This window comes from Semicossyphus pulcher, unplaced genomic scaffold, assembly GCF_022749685.1.
Source record: "Semicossyphus pulcher isolate SPU_LCO1_2020_fin unplaced genomic scaffold, fSemPul1.0.p SCAF_3, whole genome shotgun sequence".
NCBI lineage: Eukaryota > Metazoa > Chordata > Actinopteri > Labriformes > Labridae > Semicossyphus > Semicossyphus pulcher.
The window spans coordinates 18,418,931-18,438,613 of record NW_027211704.1 but is presented as its reverse complement, the minus strand read 5'-3'; the positions used below and the strand labels follow the sequence as shown (position 1 = coordinate 18,438,613).

The 19,683-nt window shown below is 40.8% G+C and overlaps 1 protein-coding gene across 1 annotated transcript; it reads left to right on the top strand.

Moving 5' to 3' along the window:
• Positions 1-12,982: 12,982 nt before the first annotated feature.
• lrrn2 (leucine rich repeat neuronal 2) lies at positions 12,983-16,153 on the top strand. The gene has a single exon (XM_069678809.1). It carries the CDS (start codon positions 13,126-13,128, stop codon positions 15,487-15,489), a length of 2,364 nt encoding a protein of 787 aa, XP_069534910.1. The 5' UTR covers positions 12,983-13,125; the 3' UTR covers positions 15,490-16,153.
• Positions 16,154-19,683: the final 3,530 nt, after the last annotated feature.

Here is a 19,683-nt window from a genome sequence, read left to right as displayed (position 1 = left end):
ATATGGTAACTTTTGGCTCCGGAAAACCAACATGGCAGCTGCCAAATCCCGAACTCCATGCTTCGTTTACACAGTTGAGAAACCAGTGGATTCTTTATACAGTCTATGGGTCATAAGATAACTTCGCTGAATAAATCCTCTCTTCCTCTAGACACCTTGGATATTGGTTGGCCTACCCATTTCATGACAATCAATGAAATATTTGATGGAATATTTTAGTCTGGATTAAAGTAGTGGGCTTATTGTATCATCACTTTGAGTTAAACTGCCAGGCTGACTAAAAACAACATGAGACACACAATCAACACTGATCAAGCCATAAAATGTAATTTCCAATAAACACATAATCCGCTCTGGGCAGCTCACTCAGTCCTTTCTTTCATTTGTTTTTGACTCAGAATACAATTTGAATGTCAACAGCAAAGTAATATCCCTGCTAACAACAGCTCAGTGCCAAAGTACTTGATAAACAAAGCATGACAAATACCAAACTATTGCATGAGTTTCAGCAAGATTCAGTCCACACATACTGAATCTGATATATTGTTTTATGTGGCTGCATCACTGTGGCATCATCACTCCTATATCAATGCATTATGGGTCCATTTTAAAAAGGGTTTTCTTACTGTTTCCCCAACTTTTACAAACCTACTAAAAGTTAGGAGGACATCTCGGTAAGATGGCACTTTTTTACAAGTATGAAATGTCCCTCAGAGTTTTAATTTTTAGTCTATTGAGTTTATTGAGTATATGGTTGATCACTACCTCCTCCTCGATTAGCTCTTTTCTATTAGTTTAAATTAAAATGCTCTTTGGTTTAATGCCTATCTGCATAATAGACGTCAGTGTGTTGTTTTTCAAGGCTCTCACTCCGACTACATAATTGTAGAAAGGGGTGTTCCACAAGGTTCCACCTTGGGACCACTTCTTTTTTCAATCTTTATTAATGATTTACCGCTAATATGTTCAAACTGTCTTGCTCATCTTTATGCTAACGACACTGTTATCTACATTTTCAACTCAGATATAACACAATTCCGAATTCTTTACAGCTTAATTTTAACTCGATCCAAAAATGGTTTCATCATGACAGACTCTTACTGAATAAGAAGAATTCCTGCAGCATGGTGTTTGGTACACAACAAAATCGCTCATATCCCTTTGACCACAATAATTTTGATGATGGGTCACCCCTTGAGAATGTTGATACTTTCAAATACCTGGGACTTTGGGTTGACCCTGAACTCTCCTTTAAACCCCACATTGATTTTATTACAAAAAAAGCGTATGGCTGTCTGAACTCCCTTTATCGCTCAATTAATTGCTTTACATTTCAAGTCAGAAAAAGAATAACTTCTCAGTTGATTTTACCGATTATTGATTATGTTGATATTGTTTATCAGAACACCTCGGACACTAATCTTAAGCCCCTTAATGTTGTTTAATTCCATTTGTAGATTTATCTTGAGGTGTCCATACAGAACTCACCATTGTTTCATGTATGAATCATTTAATTGGCTGCAGCTTAAATCTAGATGGCAATTTCACTGGGTTCAGTTTATTTTCAAATGTGTTCATTTTAATTGCTCCTCCTATTTAAAACAGTTTTTGGTTCCATATAGTTCTTCACATTCACTCAGACGTATGCAATATCCCTTTTTCTTTGTCCCAAGAATTTTCAAAGAAGTTGGACGCCACTCATTTCAATACCCATTTTTCGGCCCATCCAGTCGAGGCAGACGGCTGTTCAACATGAGTCTGGTTCTGCTCGAGGTTTCTGCCTGTTTAAAGGAAGTTTTTTCTTGCCAATGTGCCGAATGTTGCTAAGTGCTACTCATGGTGGATTCATGTTGGGCCTCTCTTTAAATAACATATCAAAGAGTGTAAAGTGTCTTGAGATAACTTTAGCTATGATTTGGCGCTACACAAATAAAATTTGATTGATTGATTGATTGATTGACAAAGCTCCATTTGACTGGAATAATCTTCCTTTATCTCTGAGATTCATTACCTCTTGCCGCTGCTTCAGGACATCTTTTTTTTCTTATCTTAAAACAACCTGTTCATGCTTTTGATTTGTGTGTACTTCAAACTTTAGCAATTATTCTGTTTGTTTATGTAACGATCCAGGTCACTGTATTTATTGTAAAAATTCTGCTTGTACAAAGCTGAGGGATGGGGTGTGGGTGAGTGAGGGTGAGGGTGAGGAAAATGACTGTACTGCTGTGTATGTTTGTTATGTATAGTTGTTGTTTTTGGTTTGCTTGTTTGTTTGTATGTTTTATAATTTTGTATTTTATGTTTATAGGACCCCCTCGAAAATGAAATGCTGCATCTCAAGGGGCCATCCTTTGAATAAATTGAAATTAAATATTTTGTCAAAATGTGATAAAAAGCATGTGTAGGATTTTCTGTACACTATGCACTACCACTTCTCACCACCAGAGGGAGTCAATAAGCTATGCAGAGTTTCTTTTGGTCCATTTTATATTGCCAACATCATGAGACTCTTATTCATGGTTCTGTGTTTTCTCCCTCCAGTGATGTCATCTGCTTTTTATATTGGTTAAAACTTTCAAGTTGGCAGTCGGAAAAACAGGCCTTGACCTCTGGCACAAACGATCTTGTTCTTTTTTAGCTGTGGGAGAAAATCACATTGAACTTATTGAACCACGAACCAAACTCTTTCACCATGGCAACTGGGCACCGGGAACCAGCTGATAAACAGACCTGTTGCCTTCTCCCACGCAGTACACACACACTGTACTAGTTAATTAAAATGTATTTGAGAGACAGAAATACACTCCTTTGCTTGTGTTTACAATGACAGACTAATGGTGAAGCACTGCAACCATAATATATTCATGTATTATACCAGGTCTTTCCCTGTAGGGCAGCAGGGCGGATTAAGTCGGACAATTTTTTAGAGATCCAGGAGTTCATATTTAAGGCATACAAAACCTCCAATATATTTATTTTCTGTTTTTTACTTGAATGTAAACAAAAAGCACTCAACCATACAGCATGTTTATCTGCACATACTGTAAAAAGAATGCGAATACTGTGCAAAATATGAGCAGGACTCAGTGTTCAGCTCTCTCTGTCCCTCCTCCCCTCCTGCAAAATGCAGCTCCTCCATCGTTTTTAGATACTGCCCGTCTTGTCACCATGGCAGCAAATTCTCAATCATTTTCTCCCTGCCATGTTTCCTTGAGCACAAACACACACACACACACACACACACGTTCAGCTGTGATGTGAGAGGGTTGTCCTCGAGTGTTCCCAGATACAGCTGGGGAACGAGTCCACCTGTGAACTGAATTCAAATCCCGGGATGAGAAAGCGATGCACATTCACACACAACCTGTTACAGGAACAACATGTAGGCTACTGACATGTGCTACCATGCAAATGTTTTTTTGTGAGCCTCATTTCTATACTGAAGAGACATGCATGCTGCCTTTAGAAAAAGTAGCATCACTATTCATATTAAGGGACACGCATGGTATGAAGTTTAAGGTTGTGATACAAAGGGAGAGAACCTAGTAGCTATTTAACACAAACAAACGGCTTAAGGAGTCCTTGGGTGGTAGTTTCAATAAAAAAAGTCAAATAAAGGTGACGAGGTCCAGAAAACACGAGGGAGACGACCACAGAAAGAGCAAGATGCGACGAAAACGAACTGGTAAGGCACAGAGAAAGACACTGGGATAGTGAGGCACAGGTGTGACTAATCAAGGAGGACCAAGTGAAAACAGTCAGGGCGGGGCATACAATCATACAGGCGGGAAAAGATACGGGAAACAAGTAGGGACATTAACTACATCCGAGGGAAAGAAAAGTTACAAAGCAGCACAGGAAGCGATTTCTAAACTCTAAAACGACTAATATAAAACTAAACGGGAATAATACATGACAGGAAATCTTTCTGTACAGAATAGCTGTTTCTCAAAGCATATTTCATGCTAAATCATCACACATGTCACTGAATCTTCAGTCACGTTGCAAAATGAAAGCGCTCACGGGAAAACTACATGACTTGAATGTTCACGTCTCCTGTTGACGTCCCGGGCTGCTGACGTCAGCTAGTGGAAGATGAAATGACCGCGCGGGGGGGGGGGGAAGAAAGGTGAGACGGTGAGAAAGAGTGAGATGAGCGAGTGATGAGAGGAAAGGCAGAGCGGATTTTCTTTCTCCAATAAAAGCGACAACCCCCCGGTGTTGCTATGGCGACCTCATCCCCCCCTCCCCTTTCCTTTCAGAGAACTACCACTTATCCTTGCTGCCTTTCAGTCAGGAGGGTGTGTGCGCGTGCGTGCTTCTGAGTCCTGAATGAATCAAGCAAATGAAGGGGAAAGCCATTACAGAGCCATGTTACTTACACACACACACACACACACACACACACACACACACACACATAATTCTGTACATATCAATATGAAACCTTGAGCTGCAAAAATGCTCATACTTTGAAGTTAGTTCGTTCAGTTCATTCTGCAGTATCTCCTCTCTCTCTTTCACAGACACTGTCTGATTTTCAGTTACCACACACCCACTCAAATACACACATACAGGGAAAAGAAAAAGCATGATAATGAGTGTTTTTTCCCATTAGCAAAAGGTCAATGATCATAAAAGCAAAAGGTGAATCCTTTTTCATGAATCACAAAAGACAGAGGACATAACAGATGTAAAGAATGCTGTGCCCTCAAATTCCACCATTTGCAACAAGGAAAAACAGAAAATAAATCATGCAGGTGTTTGATTACATCACAGAGGATGACAGCGTTACTGTACTTACACTGGCCTCAACATTGGTTCAAACAAACAGAAATAAGCATGCAATACTTTTTTGTAGACAACCATTATATTTTGTTTCAGACTGAGGCGCAGAGTCGGTGTGATTCAACATCAGCACTGGTGTATTTTGCATCACTGACCAGAGGCTGTTTCTATACACCTCTCTGCACTCTTCACAAGCATTTCATTTATTACCTCGCTCTCAGTGCTGAAATAAAAAACGCATGTGTTATCACGCAGGTTTCAGGCAGACACAAGAATCCTCTGACCCAGGAATGACTCTGGATCTGGTGCAGGATATCCATAGGTATTGTTATTTGTAACAGGTGATCAAAACACAGGATTCGGCGAATGCATCTCAGAATCAACCTGAATATATTGGATCTTTGGTGGCACCGCAGGAAGACTGATTATACATTTCTGTCACAACCGGTACAGTATCTTTAATCCATCACAATTGAGTCGGAATATACCTCATATGTGTTCAAATAAAGGAATGCTTACAAGTGGTGTTCTGCAGTAATACAGACAAAAAGTAGTTCAATCGTTTTTCTTTGAGAAGACAACTTAGCTAATGTGGTTAATTTTCATGCTAGGATCATTTCCACATTGCAGCATACGACACACAGGGACCGAGATAACTGATGTCGTGAAAGAGAGAGAAACAAGAAATTACTTCAAACCTACATTAGATGATTTTTTTGCCACCTGAGGGCACAAAAACTGTGCACATAACATTGAAATGTAACATATACAGTATATAGGTTTAAACTGCCAATTTTGGGCTCGGTTATGTATCCAGATATGTAGAAATATCATCATTTATTTAGAGCTGTTTGTGGTCCAACTGTTGAATATAAGCCAAATTTGCACTTTTGGCTCTTTGAGCTCTGTTTTGGACTAAATGTTAGCGGCTAACGTTTCACTGGCTAGACACAAACTTTGTCAGTTGGTGCTGAGCAGGTTACGCAAAGTGGGTTTTGACAACTTTTTGCTGGACTTCCTCATGAGAGCTCGTAAGTCACCAAATGAGAACCAAATTCATTCTTTATTTCAAATATATAAATGTTGTGCAACGGTTTAGCTCAGTGGTTAAACCGTACGTACCATGTACAGAGGCTATAGTCCTCGATGCGGCGGCCCCGGTTCACACCCACCTCTGGCCCTTGTGTCGTGTGCCACTCTTTCTTCTCCTGTTCCTGACACTATCCACCTTCCTCTCATCTAATAAAGGCATAAAAGGCCAAAAAATAATCAACAACAACATATTTGTGTATATATATATAATTGCATGTGGTACTAACCAAAAAAGAAAAGCTCAACACAACAAAACAGACCACAGCCTGAATTCTGCTAACAAAACGTTGGACTCTAATTTAGGCCAATGTGAAACACACTTCAGTCACGCTTCACTGCACAAGCTGCTACCACCAGTTTGAAGTTTCGCTTCGCACAAACTTCCATATCATTCTCCATCTTTATATCATTTGTACGACATGCAGAGTCTTTTTTAATAACCATGGGGGATACTTAAAATGCTGCATGCATGCCTTTATCATGGCACTCAGGTTCTACCTCAGTCACACTACCTACTCAGTACCGACTTTGTCATTTTCTCTTTATATCCCAAGTAATGACATGCGTCATCCCTTTCAGAGCTATGGTAATGTTATTGAAAATATACGCTTGCTGCAGTGAGTCTGAGAGCCTATCGACGTTACCACACATTCTACATTAAATCCTGCTCTTAAATACACAAATTGCCGCCTGTAGCCACCACCTGTCAGTTTGACATCATACAGAAGCAGTTAGGAGCGCTGATTAGCCTTAATGGTACAGAATGAGGACGCACTGAAACCAGTTAGAGACAATTCAGACTCCCTCTTCTTCTCTTTTATGCAAGTCTGAACCGACGTTTTTTATTACTTTCTCAGTTTTTAGTGTCGGCTATTTTCAATCTTTTTTATAGTTTTAATGTTCCCCTAGAAACACGCTTTGCACAAGCTGGATAAGGGGTTTATTCTCAGAGCACCTTTAAAAAAGGCTCATTAAGGCTTCTGAAATTTGATGTTGTCTTTGCTAAGCTGCTTTGTGCTGTGTGGGTTGTAAGGATTTAGAGACATCTCTCATTGAGGCCTCGTTGATCTTGTTTTTTCGGTACTGGTGAATAACTGTGCGCACTACATTGTTCAACAAGTGTCAACAATTTGATGAGGAGATGAGACAAAGCTTCAGATCTGAAAGGGTTTCATATTGTGGAAAATTAGCAACATAGATGTTGTGATAACGGCACTGAAATACAGTAAAAACTATTTTCATATTTAAAATTGTGTCCGTCTTACAGCTTTACAACCTGCCAGCTATGACCCGGCAGTGTAAGCACGTCTTTAATCTGCAGGCGATGACAGAAAACTACAATGCCACCAGGAGCCACAGACAACTTCTCATCCAGAAAAAGTAACACACTGCAACTAACGCAAGAGGTTTTGCTTCTGCTTGTGACACAGGAAAAAAGAGAGTGAGGCAGCAATAGAAAGAGAGAGGAGGAGAGATGAGAGGGACAGAAGCTCTGCTGCAGAACACACCTCATCTCCATTTTAACTGGAGGGAGGGAGAGTGAGAGAGAGAGAGAGAGCGAGCGAGAGGGAGAGAAAGATCCAGTCTGTGCCAATTTGCTCTCCAGCTTCAGTGATGGAGCGGGGAGAGCTGGGAAAGTGATATTTCAGGAATCTTAAGAGATCCACAAACGTACGGCTGAGAGGGAGGAGAAGAAGAGAAAAAAAACAGCCGGGCACGTGAAGCAACTGAAGACAAGACAGAGCGACAGAGAGAGATGTAGTCGGTGCTTCGGTTACGGTAAGAAACATGTTTAGAGAATATTTCAAAGCAAACAGGACATTGCAGCACTCACACAGACGTGCACACACACATGCAGCTGTAGATGCATGCATATTCACTCTGATGAAAGCACTATTGATGCAAGGTGTTGGCAGCAGGTGTGTGTGTGACACAAATGGAGAACAGAGGGGGAAATGGATCTTAAGTTAGTGTGTATGTGTGTGCAAACTGAAACACATTCAGCAGCAGAGCAATGCGTCCGGTTATTATTATTTTATTATTATAATGAGGATCTGCATCCAGCACTTCTCTCTCTGTCATATATCCCTCTCTCTCTATGCCGCCCTGTTGCAGTGTCTCCCTGTGCCGTAGCTGCACAGCACAAACAAACCTTATGCAATGGACCGTTTCATGCATGCATGTATTTTTGCTCCATTTTCTCCCTCACTTAAAAGCTTTTCTCCGGCTCCATCTGGCTCTCCCCTTCTGTTAGATTAGAAAGAAAGACGCAAAGTCAAAAGGGGGTAAAGGAGAGGCATGTTAGACTTTAACTTCTACAGAATGTGACTCATCTGAAATAACAGACTTTTAATCCATTTCCCGTCTCCACAGGGGCTCTGAAACTTTTATTGCATTTACTTCCTGATGGTTTCCAATTAGAAGATAAATATCACAATCCAATCAATTATCTCACACACAATTGTCCAAATTAAAACCAGTTTTGCATGGCACAAGTTATTTAGTGCTTCTGGAAAGTGAAAAGATAAGTACGTTTAGCGCATTAAATGTCAAAGTTACAATCAAAGGAATCCGAAAGTTGTGTGTGTAGGGTTTTTAAGGTTTGCTTTTAAGCATTGTGTTGGCTTGTTTTCCTCTCTTGTAAATGTTAAGTGTCTGTTACATCACTCTAATTACTGAAGTACCAAACAGCCTTTAATGTTACTCAGATACTGATTTTTTTTTGTGTGTCAAATGAAGTGAGGTACTAACAAAAATGAGCCTCTATCAAGACAGCCAAACAAATATGATCAATACTGATATAATTTCAACGTATTTGGTTGTATTAGTACTTTCACCATATAGGGTTTAGCAAGTGGGCATAGGTATTGGTTGTGTGGGAGGTGATTAGATCCATCTATATATACAGTATGAGCTATATCATAACGTTCAAAGCCAACATGGAGAGATTAGGTATTGATTCAGGAAGTTTCATTTTGACAATCACAAATAATATTGCAGCATCAAAACGAGATTCAATTATCTCGGGTATAATTGAAACGCACGTTGTTACATGTACAATTATTTCCGTTCATCAATATTAAACAAATAAATGCAAATAAAAACAACCACAACAATGACCATGTAACAACAACCACAAAGAACCACAGACAGCTTTCCAAACCCATTCACAGAACCAGCTAGATCTGAATCCCGTTACACTTAAGCAGATTTATCTGACATTAATATTAAAACAGCAGTACACAACTCTTGCTAGTTAGTAGCTGTCTGCTAGCTGTAGCTAACATTAGCTGGTATCACACAGCCAATGAATTAAGCTCAAGAAGCTAACTTACAGTATTAATGCAGTTTGTTCAGACCGTCCTCTTCTTCACCTTCCTCCTCGTTGTCCTTGTTAGTTGCCACTTGTGACAACACAGTGTGTCCACCATGTTAGCAATGTTTTGTGCTGTTTGTAAACTGTAAGACTAACGTATGTGTGCGTTAATGTAGCATTTATTAGCCCACTCCTAATGTCTATTTGAGTCATCAGCTTGAGGCTTCATTAGCTGCTACAAGAGTACTAGCATAACATAACATTCGAATCTCAAACTGAACTGTCGGTGGTCAAGATGCATTGTAGGTAATGTACCCTCGAGATTTTGACAAGGAAGAAAGACGCAATAATTTTAACGGCACCGTTTTGAAAGTCCTCAAAGAAATTGGATGGACAAGCGATAAGATGAGGTTTGTGTTAATGTTGTTACAATTAAGTATTTGAATCTTATTTTGCAACATTAGCAGTCAGGGTGCATAATGTGAGAATTTATGGGAACTGCAAAATCCAGAATTGCTCATAACATTATTGTAAAAGTAGAAAATCAGTCCAGTATAATTAAATTCAATGGCAATATTTCGATCTATACTTTCCTTATGCAACATTCACAGTATGTGAAATTGCCCTCTTTCATCAGCCTTCGACTGGAGGCTTCAGGTCAGTGTTCATTAGGTATTACTGTAGACAGTGTGTGCGTTTCTCTCAAAGAAGTATGAGTCACAAAGATTAAGGGGAGTAATAATGGCCAGTAAGAGCAAAACTATTCTCTGTTTATCTACAGCACAAGCTGACTCTCAGCCAGTGAGTCACAAAGATCTATTTAACTCTTCTTCACTGAAGAGTTCAAATCACAGGGCGGCATAAGTCATTTGAATGCAAACGGCAGCGCAGAGTTCTGCTTTACTGAAAATGCCAAAAAGATAACTGTGACCTTTTGAGAGCAAAATAAAAAAAATGGGAGACATAAAAATTGAATGATGAATCAATTATTGAGCAGGTCGGGTATGAAGAAAGAGATTTTAGATGAAAGTGAATATCTGATAGATGAGTAAGAAGAGTCCCAGGAGGTATGACTCGTGAGCTTGGATAGCATACCGCACTTGGTACACACGAATCATATGAACACCCAATTTGCACCGCTCATACAATTAAACTCTGTGGTGTTTGGAGGCTAATAGCATCTCTCCTCATCTTAATAACATTGCTTTATTGAATCTGTGGATTATTCCTCCTCCTTGTTTGTGGACAAAAAAAACTTGGCAATCGTCTCCCCTCACTTTCTCCACATTCACTTACAGACCTTAAAGCCTTCAGAGCTGCACAGCACTTCCTGTTAGTCATGTTGATTGCGGACGTCAGTTGCAAATGAAGAGTTTAATCGCACCAGCTGCCAGGAAGCAAGACGGAGGAAAGGTTCAGAGTTCATCTAATGACCGAGTGATGCTCTTGAAGGGAGATTCATTAAAGGGGAAATGCAGCTCTGTAGTCGTGACGGACACTTCAGCGTCAGTGTTGTTTCATCTGTGGTCGTATCAGCTGATGCACAGATTTGATCAAAACAGTTTCCAAAATAAATCTCAAAACACGGAGACGGAGTGAGGCTTGGAGATTGGTTTCCATGGCAACTGTGCAGTCAGCTTTGCACTGATTCTCGGCATGTGTGTGAAACAAACAGCACTTAATATGACAGGTTTTTTTTTATCACAGTGAAAGAAAAATCTTCATTTGGAAGACGAGGGACAGTTAAATGTGACTCTCCCAAAGTCTACTCAATTATAAATAAACTTAAATGACTCTTTAATGAGTCATCCGTGTACAACTCTTTCTTCCTAAATGCTTCCTACTACAAACCCCTTTAGTTGTGACTATGTAGCCACAGGAATTTAATTCACTTCATTAACAAGGAACCCCTTCTTTAAGCAGAAGCCCAAAAAGGACCTAACCAAAATCAAATGAAACATTTACTATATTCCCAGCACCAAACAGCAAACAGGTGAAGTTAGCAACTAGCTACTAAACATGTTAGAGCATTAAATAACAAACTTGCTGGATATTTCTCTCAGGATTTGGTCGAGACCATATATACAATCAATGATCAAGACTGGTACTGAAGCGTATTAGTGCCACGCAGTACAAAACAAAACAAAACAACGGATCATTATTAAGGTAAAAAGGTGAAATGTTAATGCAGAAATACACTTCCATTGGCTATCATCTGACAACGGTATAACCTCTGGGAGTGATGGCCAACTTTTCAAACTTTCAGTGTAGCCAACAGTTAGCCATAACATTAGGACGTCAGGCCACGACTTCCTTTTCCATGCACTGCATAGTTTACAGTCCAACAAGCAAGGAGAGAATGGAGTTGAGATGCAACATCTAAGAACTGATTGTTAGCTATTCTTGCATGCAGATGTCTGATAATAGACATTAATAGAAAGCTGAATAGTCGCCTGATTACCGCCAATGGGAGCTGGGATGGCATTACGGATTGCGTTCCGCCCCTTTAAATTTTTCCTGCATGTAACCAAAGCCTGCTGATACGTGATTGGTCAATAGTGCTTGGACTACAAATGCAACACTACAGATACCAAAATCAGATCCCCTCGCACAGCGATTACCGTAGACTAGACCGAAGAGAAGAGTGAATATTTGCATCGTATTCACTGACTTGACAAAAAAATGACTCTAAATTAATCTGCTGATCCATGTCTGCTGGATATGTCGGAAGCCGTTTGCAAACAACTTTCCAATGACTTATGAAGGTGACAATTTGTCAATATTGTGTTTACATCTTGTCGCGCTGCCCCCAAGTTGCCAAAAGACCAACCAGCGTTTGTTAGTCAGACACATAAAATTTCTCCCGACAGAATGTTTTTGTTCTTCTTCTGCTGGTTAGTTAATTACTGTCCGAGATCTGTTAATGTTATGATCATGAACACTGAGCAGAACTTTCAGTCACTGTGGATAAGAGAGTCCACTAAACGCTGTAATCGAAAATTCTGATGTAACTGCTGCTTGTGTTTGTGTGTAACCGTGTGTTCGTGGGTGTGTGTGTGTGCAGACACATTTACTGAGTCTTTTCCATAATAGCCCTAAGTAGAGAGCGCTGATAACATAAAAGATCCTTGGGGTCTTTTTAACTGTTACATAATAAATAACATTTGTGGGCTGTGTTCTAACAGGCAGTGAATGTGAAGCACTGATATAAAATATTTAAGATACACGATTTCATCACTCCTGCATATTTACCTTCTACTGCAAGCTGAAAGAAACACTGGAGATTACAGCAGACCACTTTCTTCTTCTCCCTGAATATTTTCTGACATCTCTCTTTAATTCTAAATTCAAGCTTTATTAGTCTGCAAAATCCATTCAAGTATTCCATGTGACCTTACTAAGGCATCCTCATTGTAGAGAGGGAAATGATGTGGTATGATGCTCAGAAATGTGCTAAATCTAAATCTAGTCTTTGGTTGTTTCGATTTCTTTCTTTGTCTCTCTGAATCCTTTCTTCTCTGTTTGTGTTTCTGACAAAACAGTGAGCCGCCACGCTGCGAGCCATGAATCCTCCACCTGTGGCCAGGATATGAGATCGATGGTGTGACAACACAGGCTGTTATCAAGCTGCAGCCATTGCACAGTCCCTGTTCTACCGCCGCAATCAAAGATACCCAACAAAGCAGTCTTGGTATAACAGAGCCGTTGACTACAAAGGGAGCACAGACATTCCAGTTTTTTCGCTGTGTCTGAAGCTGCAGTAAAAGGCTGTTAACAATGTAGATGCTCATTATTCAAAGATTTTTTTAATGAATGACATTGAAGCAGCATTAAAACACGACTTCATACACATTTCTGGTCCAAATGATTGATTTCACATCGTCATAAACTCCCCTCGTCTGAAACAGCTCCTGTGACCTTTGAGGATTATGAGGCCGACTTTAGTGTTTCTGCAGACACAGTGTCTCCTGTGTGTGCTCATTGGAGTATATGTGCCGCGTGTTGTGGGTTCGCTACCTCACGCACTACCATGGCACGTCTCCTGCCCGGTGCGTTGTGTGTGTCAGATCAAGCCATGGTTCTCCCCTGATTCCATCTACCATGAAGCCCCCACTGTGGACTGCAATGACCTGCTGTTGACCAAGCTCCCTGTACCCATTCCCCTGAACACGCACACCCTGCGCCTGCAGAGTAACCTTCTGTCGGAGATCGACACTGCAGTGCTGCACCGACTTTCCAACCTCACTGACCTTGACCTTTCTCAGAATCGCTTCAGCCGTGTCAGGACGATAACTAAGAGCTCCCGCCTGCCCTCTCTGCTGTCTCTACACCTGGAGGAAAACCATCTCAGTCATCTCCCTGAGGCCTCCTTCTCCTCACTGCCAAATTTACAGGAACTCTTTCTTAGCCACAACAACTTACACTTGATAGCACCTGGAGCATTTGCCGGACTAGATTGGCTGCTGCGTCTGCATATTAACAACAACAGACTCACCACGGTAGATCCTTGGTGGTTCAGGGCTTTGCCACGCCTGGAAGTTCTCATGCTTGGTGGAAATCCTGTGGAGGCCCTGCCTGAGCGAGGCTTCCTGGCCCTGAAATCCCTGCGGAGTCTTGTCCTTGGTGGTATGGGTCTGAGAGGCTTGGCTGAAAAAGCGCTGGAAGGGTTAGAAGGCCTGGAGAGTCTCTCCTTCTATGATAACAAGCTAACAAAGGTCCCTACTCAGGCCCTGAAGAGAGTGCCGGGACTGAAGTTCCTCGACCTCAACAAGAACCGTATCAAACTGATCGAGACAGGAGACTTCAGAGACATGATCCACCTGAAGGAGCTTGGCCTGAACAACATGGAGGAGCTGGTGTCCATTGAGAGAGCCGCACTGGAGAACCTTCCAGAGCTCACCAAGCTTGAGATCACCAACAACCCACGATTGTCCTACATTCACCCGCAGGCCTTTCTCCAGCTGAGCAGGCTGGAGAGTCTAATGCTCAACTCCAACTCTCTGAGTGCTCTGCACCAGTACGTCGTGCTCTCCTTGCCAAGTCTTCAGGAGGTCAGCTTACACTCCAATCCTCTGCGATGTGACTGCCTGTTCCACTGGGCCGCTGAAGAGGCCTCTCACCCTCACATCGAAGAAACACAAACACCTCGGATGGTGCGTTTCATCCAACCCCAGGCCACGCTGTGCTCTGAACCCCCAGAGTTGAGAGCTCGCAGGGTCAGAGAGGTGTCCTCCAGGGAGATGTCGACCTCATGCCTCCCCATGATCCCTACCAGCTCCCTTCCCTCCTACGTTGGGGTAAAAGAGGGTGGGAAATTGGTCTTGCACTGCCGAGCTCTTGCCGATCCACAGCCGGAATTGTACTGGGTGACTCCCTCAGGGCTGAGACTTGGACCTGTACCAAAAGGTGCATCCAAAGGTCAACCAGGTCCTTCTCCCTGCCACAGCCTGACAGTCTCTGAGGGATTCAACCACACTATTGCCTCCAGTGTCTCTCCCAGCCACAATGAAGTTGATACTCCCTGTAACCCCTCAAAACACTACCGGCTACTGCCTGAGGGGACTCTGGAGATGAACAAGGTGACCCTCAGTGAGGCAGGGTTGTATACCTGTGTAGCTGAGAATGCACTGGGAGCAGATACACGCAGTGTAACTGTGGGTGTGCATGGCAGGGAAAAGAAAAGAAAGAAAGTGGGACCGGCGATTATGAAGGGATATCAGTCAGTCAGAGCGGATGCCAGGTTTGAGGTCAGGGAGGTTGGACAACACTACGCCATCCTATCCTGGCAGAACGGGCACAACCTCCCTTCAACTCGTCTATCCTGGCAAGCCATATACTCAAACGCACACACTCCCACGTACACCACACGCATTCTGGCAGGTACACAGAGCTTCAACCTGACCCACCTGCGAGCTGAAACATTTTACAGAGTGTGTCTACATTTAGGGATCAGTGAGGGTGACAAGCATGCCAGCAGGAGATCAAGACAGAGCAGAAGGCCTCAGTGTATTTCATTCAGGACGGAAGATGTACCAGAGCCTCAGCCCAGCCTGCAGCTCAGCCCAGAGCTGACCTCCACTGCAGTCACACTTCTGCTTCTCGCACTTATACTGATGCTGCTGGCAAGTCAGGGCTGGGACAGCGAGCCAAACGAGGGGGAAGGAAAACAGCACATGACCATTCTCCAGGAAATAAAAAGTCCAAAGGCTCAAATCATCAATGAAAAAACAGAAGGGAGCGACGAACATCTGCCAAAACACAGTGAGAAACTTGTTTTACATCAGGACTGCTGAGATGATTGTTTGTGCAGATCAAATCAAGACAAAGACACACTGACAAAGACACACATACAGATTGTGAAATACATACACGTTGTGAATCACAGCTAGAAGAGAAGAGTCGTAGCTCAGAGCAGAGGTGTAGAAAGAGATTTGTATTTATTTTATATATCGTATAAAGTATATATTGACACTGTTTCTGTGTAAAGATGTATTGTAAAGAATGCCTAAACCCTAACCAGGGAAATAATACTGGACAATCATACTCCTGCAACACAGTGAGTAAACACAGGAGAAACAAACGAGTCTGAGCTGCCTGTGACCACTGGACTGGAACTAAAGAAAACCTGCTTCAATCCAGGGACTGATTTTCACAGAGGACAGCGGCTCAGACCTCCAGGGTATTTTTCATCTTTCCTTTCTACACGGGGCACAGACTTTCTCCAAGCAGATGAAACTTTGTCTTGAGACTGAATGAAGCTCCTGCATTGATGTTAACAACCTTTTTGCTTAGCTTTCAGTATCTTGATCTGGGTTGTCAATCTTGCAGTACATATACAGTATACTAATTCAAATGTCCTGCCTAAAGTCTCTCATCCTCTTTCAGCATAAAAGTGATCTTAAAGTGATTGTGTTAAATTCTATTTTGAGCTATTATACAATAAAATCTTTTTAATTTACACAATTGTGCTCTTTATTACGGTTTTGTTGCAATAACGTTGATCTTAGGAAACATACTAATAAATTGACAGGGTGGTGTATACATAGCATGGCATCCTTAAACCAAACTTAATATATTATTCGGGATTCATGCGCAGCAGCAACTCCTTGCTTATCCGTATGCAGTTGCCGTTTCTCCACAGTAGGATTAAGTGTGATAATAGCTCAGGATGTCTGGTATCCACTCAGTGAACACAAGGCACAGTGTGTCCCCTGCTGGATAAGACCTGGAACTGAGTGTAGACTCTCAGTTTGGCCAAAATCTTAATTCAATACTCACATGGCCATTGGTGTGTTGAGTTCTTGGTCACTAAAATAATTCCTCCTCTTCACACTGGAAGTGAAGATATTCATATCTAATGTGACATGCGGGTTCGACATGAGGTGGATGGATCCCTGGTTAAGAACTAAACTTTCTCAAGCAGCACTTTTACATTGATCATCAATTTATCAGCTTCACAACAATAACACTTCCTCCTGACTTATCACATCACTGAACTAACCAATCAGAGGCCAGGGTGACTTAGGGTGGCTTAGGTAAACATAAGGATAAAAACAGAGGTAGATTTAATTATTTAATTAATTATTGTTAGAGTTTTAAAGATGAATATATTTAAACATACATGTAAATAAAAACTTTGTAAGCACAAATATGTAAATAGTTAATTGTATAACCGCTGTTAACATATTCTATATCTTTAATGAAAAATATGACTTTACTTTAATTCTAAAGCTTACATTAACATGATTCCATCGTAACATATGACTTCTTCCGTCATAGCTGTTTTGTGTAGAAATGGCCTCTGAAGATCAGACGCAGGTAATAAAGGGTCTCAGTCTGACATCGTCAAATCCATGACTACCTTCCAAAGTCTGCTCAGACTGCTCTTTTCATGTTTCCATGCTAAGTGGTGGGAATCTTACTTCATTTCAATTGTTTACTTACTGTTTAGCCAAACTCAGACTGCATAGTTTTTTTGGACAGGAAGGAAAAATTACAAAAACTTTAAACTGTAAATGAATGGTATGCAAGTATTGTGTTAAGAAAGACATACAAATTTTACTCTTACCTGTAACAGTACTGCAGTGGGTACAGCTTATACAAGCTGTCTGCACTGGAGCGTTTGTGGATCATAAGTGTGAAATTCATTCTGCTTTAAGGTGTATTCATGCTTTAGTTTTATATTTCTTAGTCACAGTCTGTCTTCATATAAACCTGCTATCAATTTCAAACAGATTTACAGTAACAAAGTTAATTTACTGAATTAATGAATTAAATATTTTAATTTAAGCAAGAAATATGAACTTGTACTTAACTACATTTATTCCACAACTTAAAAATAGAGATTTTACACAAATAATATGAAATTTGTTTCTAAATCCGGTGTATCACTTTACAGAAAAATCTTAAGTGTATATTAAAATAAGCTCCAGCCACATCCTTAAACAGCTTAATGGATATAAAGTCTTAATCTTCACTGGGAACCTTAAAGTAAAACACCTGAACACTTCTTACACCATTCATTATTTTTCTCAGAAACTCAGAAGGTTTTTTTCAGCTTTAAGCGTAAATTAATTTCAATCAGGCGAGACGAGTAAATGCAGTAAAGATAAGTATTAATTCTAACCAATGATGTGGGAATTAACCTGAAGACTCTGCAGGGACATATCGTAATTTAAGGGCGTCTGCACCGAGCAGTAACAAAATATGTAGCTCATGTAGTTCAGACACTGGGGGTGGAGGTGTTGGCTGATGACTTACACTGAGACTGATGAAATGATGAAGCGGATGTAGCTGATGAAACTGCGAAGAGTGGTGGACAGGGATGGGGGGGGGGGGTGGAGGTGAACACACATCGAAAGCATGAATGAACTGGGGGAAGAGAAAAAGAAGAGCCGCAATATGAGGGTGTGTCGCAGTGATATTGGATAGATGGAGCCAGCTGAAGAGAACAGCTGATATCTCAATTGGTTGCCCGATGACATCATGACAGCAGGAAAGTACTAGTGAACATGCATTACAATATGTATATACCATAAATACAATTGAAAAGCATAATGATCAGTAAAAACAAGTTGTGAACAGTAGTTAGACTTTGCATTTATTCACACAAAACATAATACATTTTCTCCAATAAGGCAACACAATACTGTATATACATACAATGATCTATATGTATACCATACTCAGAGTTCATGTTGTTATTCCTCAGCTAACAACATGTCATTCTGTACTATCACTAGCAAGTGTAAATAAATAGTTCAGCAAGTCATGTAAAAGAGTACCATAAACTTCAAGTTAGTACATCCAATGCAACAATCCTTCACTCACTGTGGTGTCGATATATTGTAGCTGCAGCTGTGGTTTTCTGAGAGCAGCTACTGGAATATAAAAGAACCCTTTGAGGCAGTTAAAGGAACCCTGTGGGGTTTTCTTGTAAACAAACAAGGTGTATTTACATTCAGTGTTACGCACTAAAATTAATAGTGTCGATCTTTGTGGTTTAAACATGTGCAATTCGTTGCTCATAAAACATTTGTAAGACGATTTTGTTGTATTATTATCTTGTATTGTAGTATTATTGTTGTACTGTATTGTTAATCCACCTAATCCAGCTAGTTCAGTGGAGCAGTGTAGAACAACTTTGAGTGCTCTGTGACAAACTGAACAGCTTCTATTAGAGGTCTAAAACTCCACAGGGAACCTTTAAAACCTCCGACATCAACAGAAAAACATTACTTGGAAAAAATAAAACACATTTCTTTTCACAAACAGTATCAACAGTAAGTCAGAAAGGGAGCAATTTGTATCATTCCCATTAGCAGTATAATAAACACTAACACTGACATCATCATTAGGTGCTGAAGTGGGTGTCATTCCTAAACAACATGAGGTGCTTGTGGTATGAAAATGTGGTTTTGACTTAAATAACGTGAAGACCAAACACTTTTTTTTAATGTGCGAAACATCCTCCCACAGCTCTGAGCACGTCGAATGGACTGTACAGAGAGAGTGAAAATGCTAGGTCGATCCCCTTTGTCTTCACAGCTGATAAGATTGTACAATCTTTTTACAAAAATATAATTATATTTTTCTGCATTAACAAATGACTGCCGTGATTAGCACTGGTGTAGAAGTCGACAAGACATTAAGTGACGTGAAAAAATACACAATGACACAATGGATTAGAAAATGACATCAAGGAATAGTTCTATAATTTATACCGCTGTATACACTCAGTACTGTATGCTCGCATTGTACATGAGCAGAACTAGATGTTCCTGTTACTAAGGTGTTTTTAACATGTCCTGTTTATTTAAAGGTTATGATGGCACATTTACTAAATCAGGCCAACGTAGCTGCTCTTTTGTCCATGCTGGGCGACTAAAAAGTCTGAAATCAAGCCTCAAAAACGCTGAGAAGCTCATAAAGGCCTGCACTCAACATCCTTGGAATGTATGGTAGGTTTGTCTGAAAGAAAATGGCTG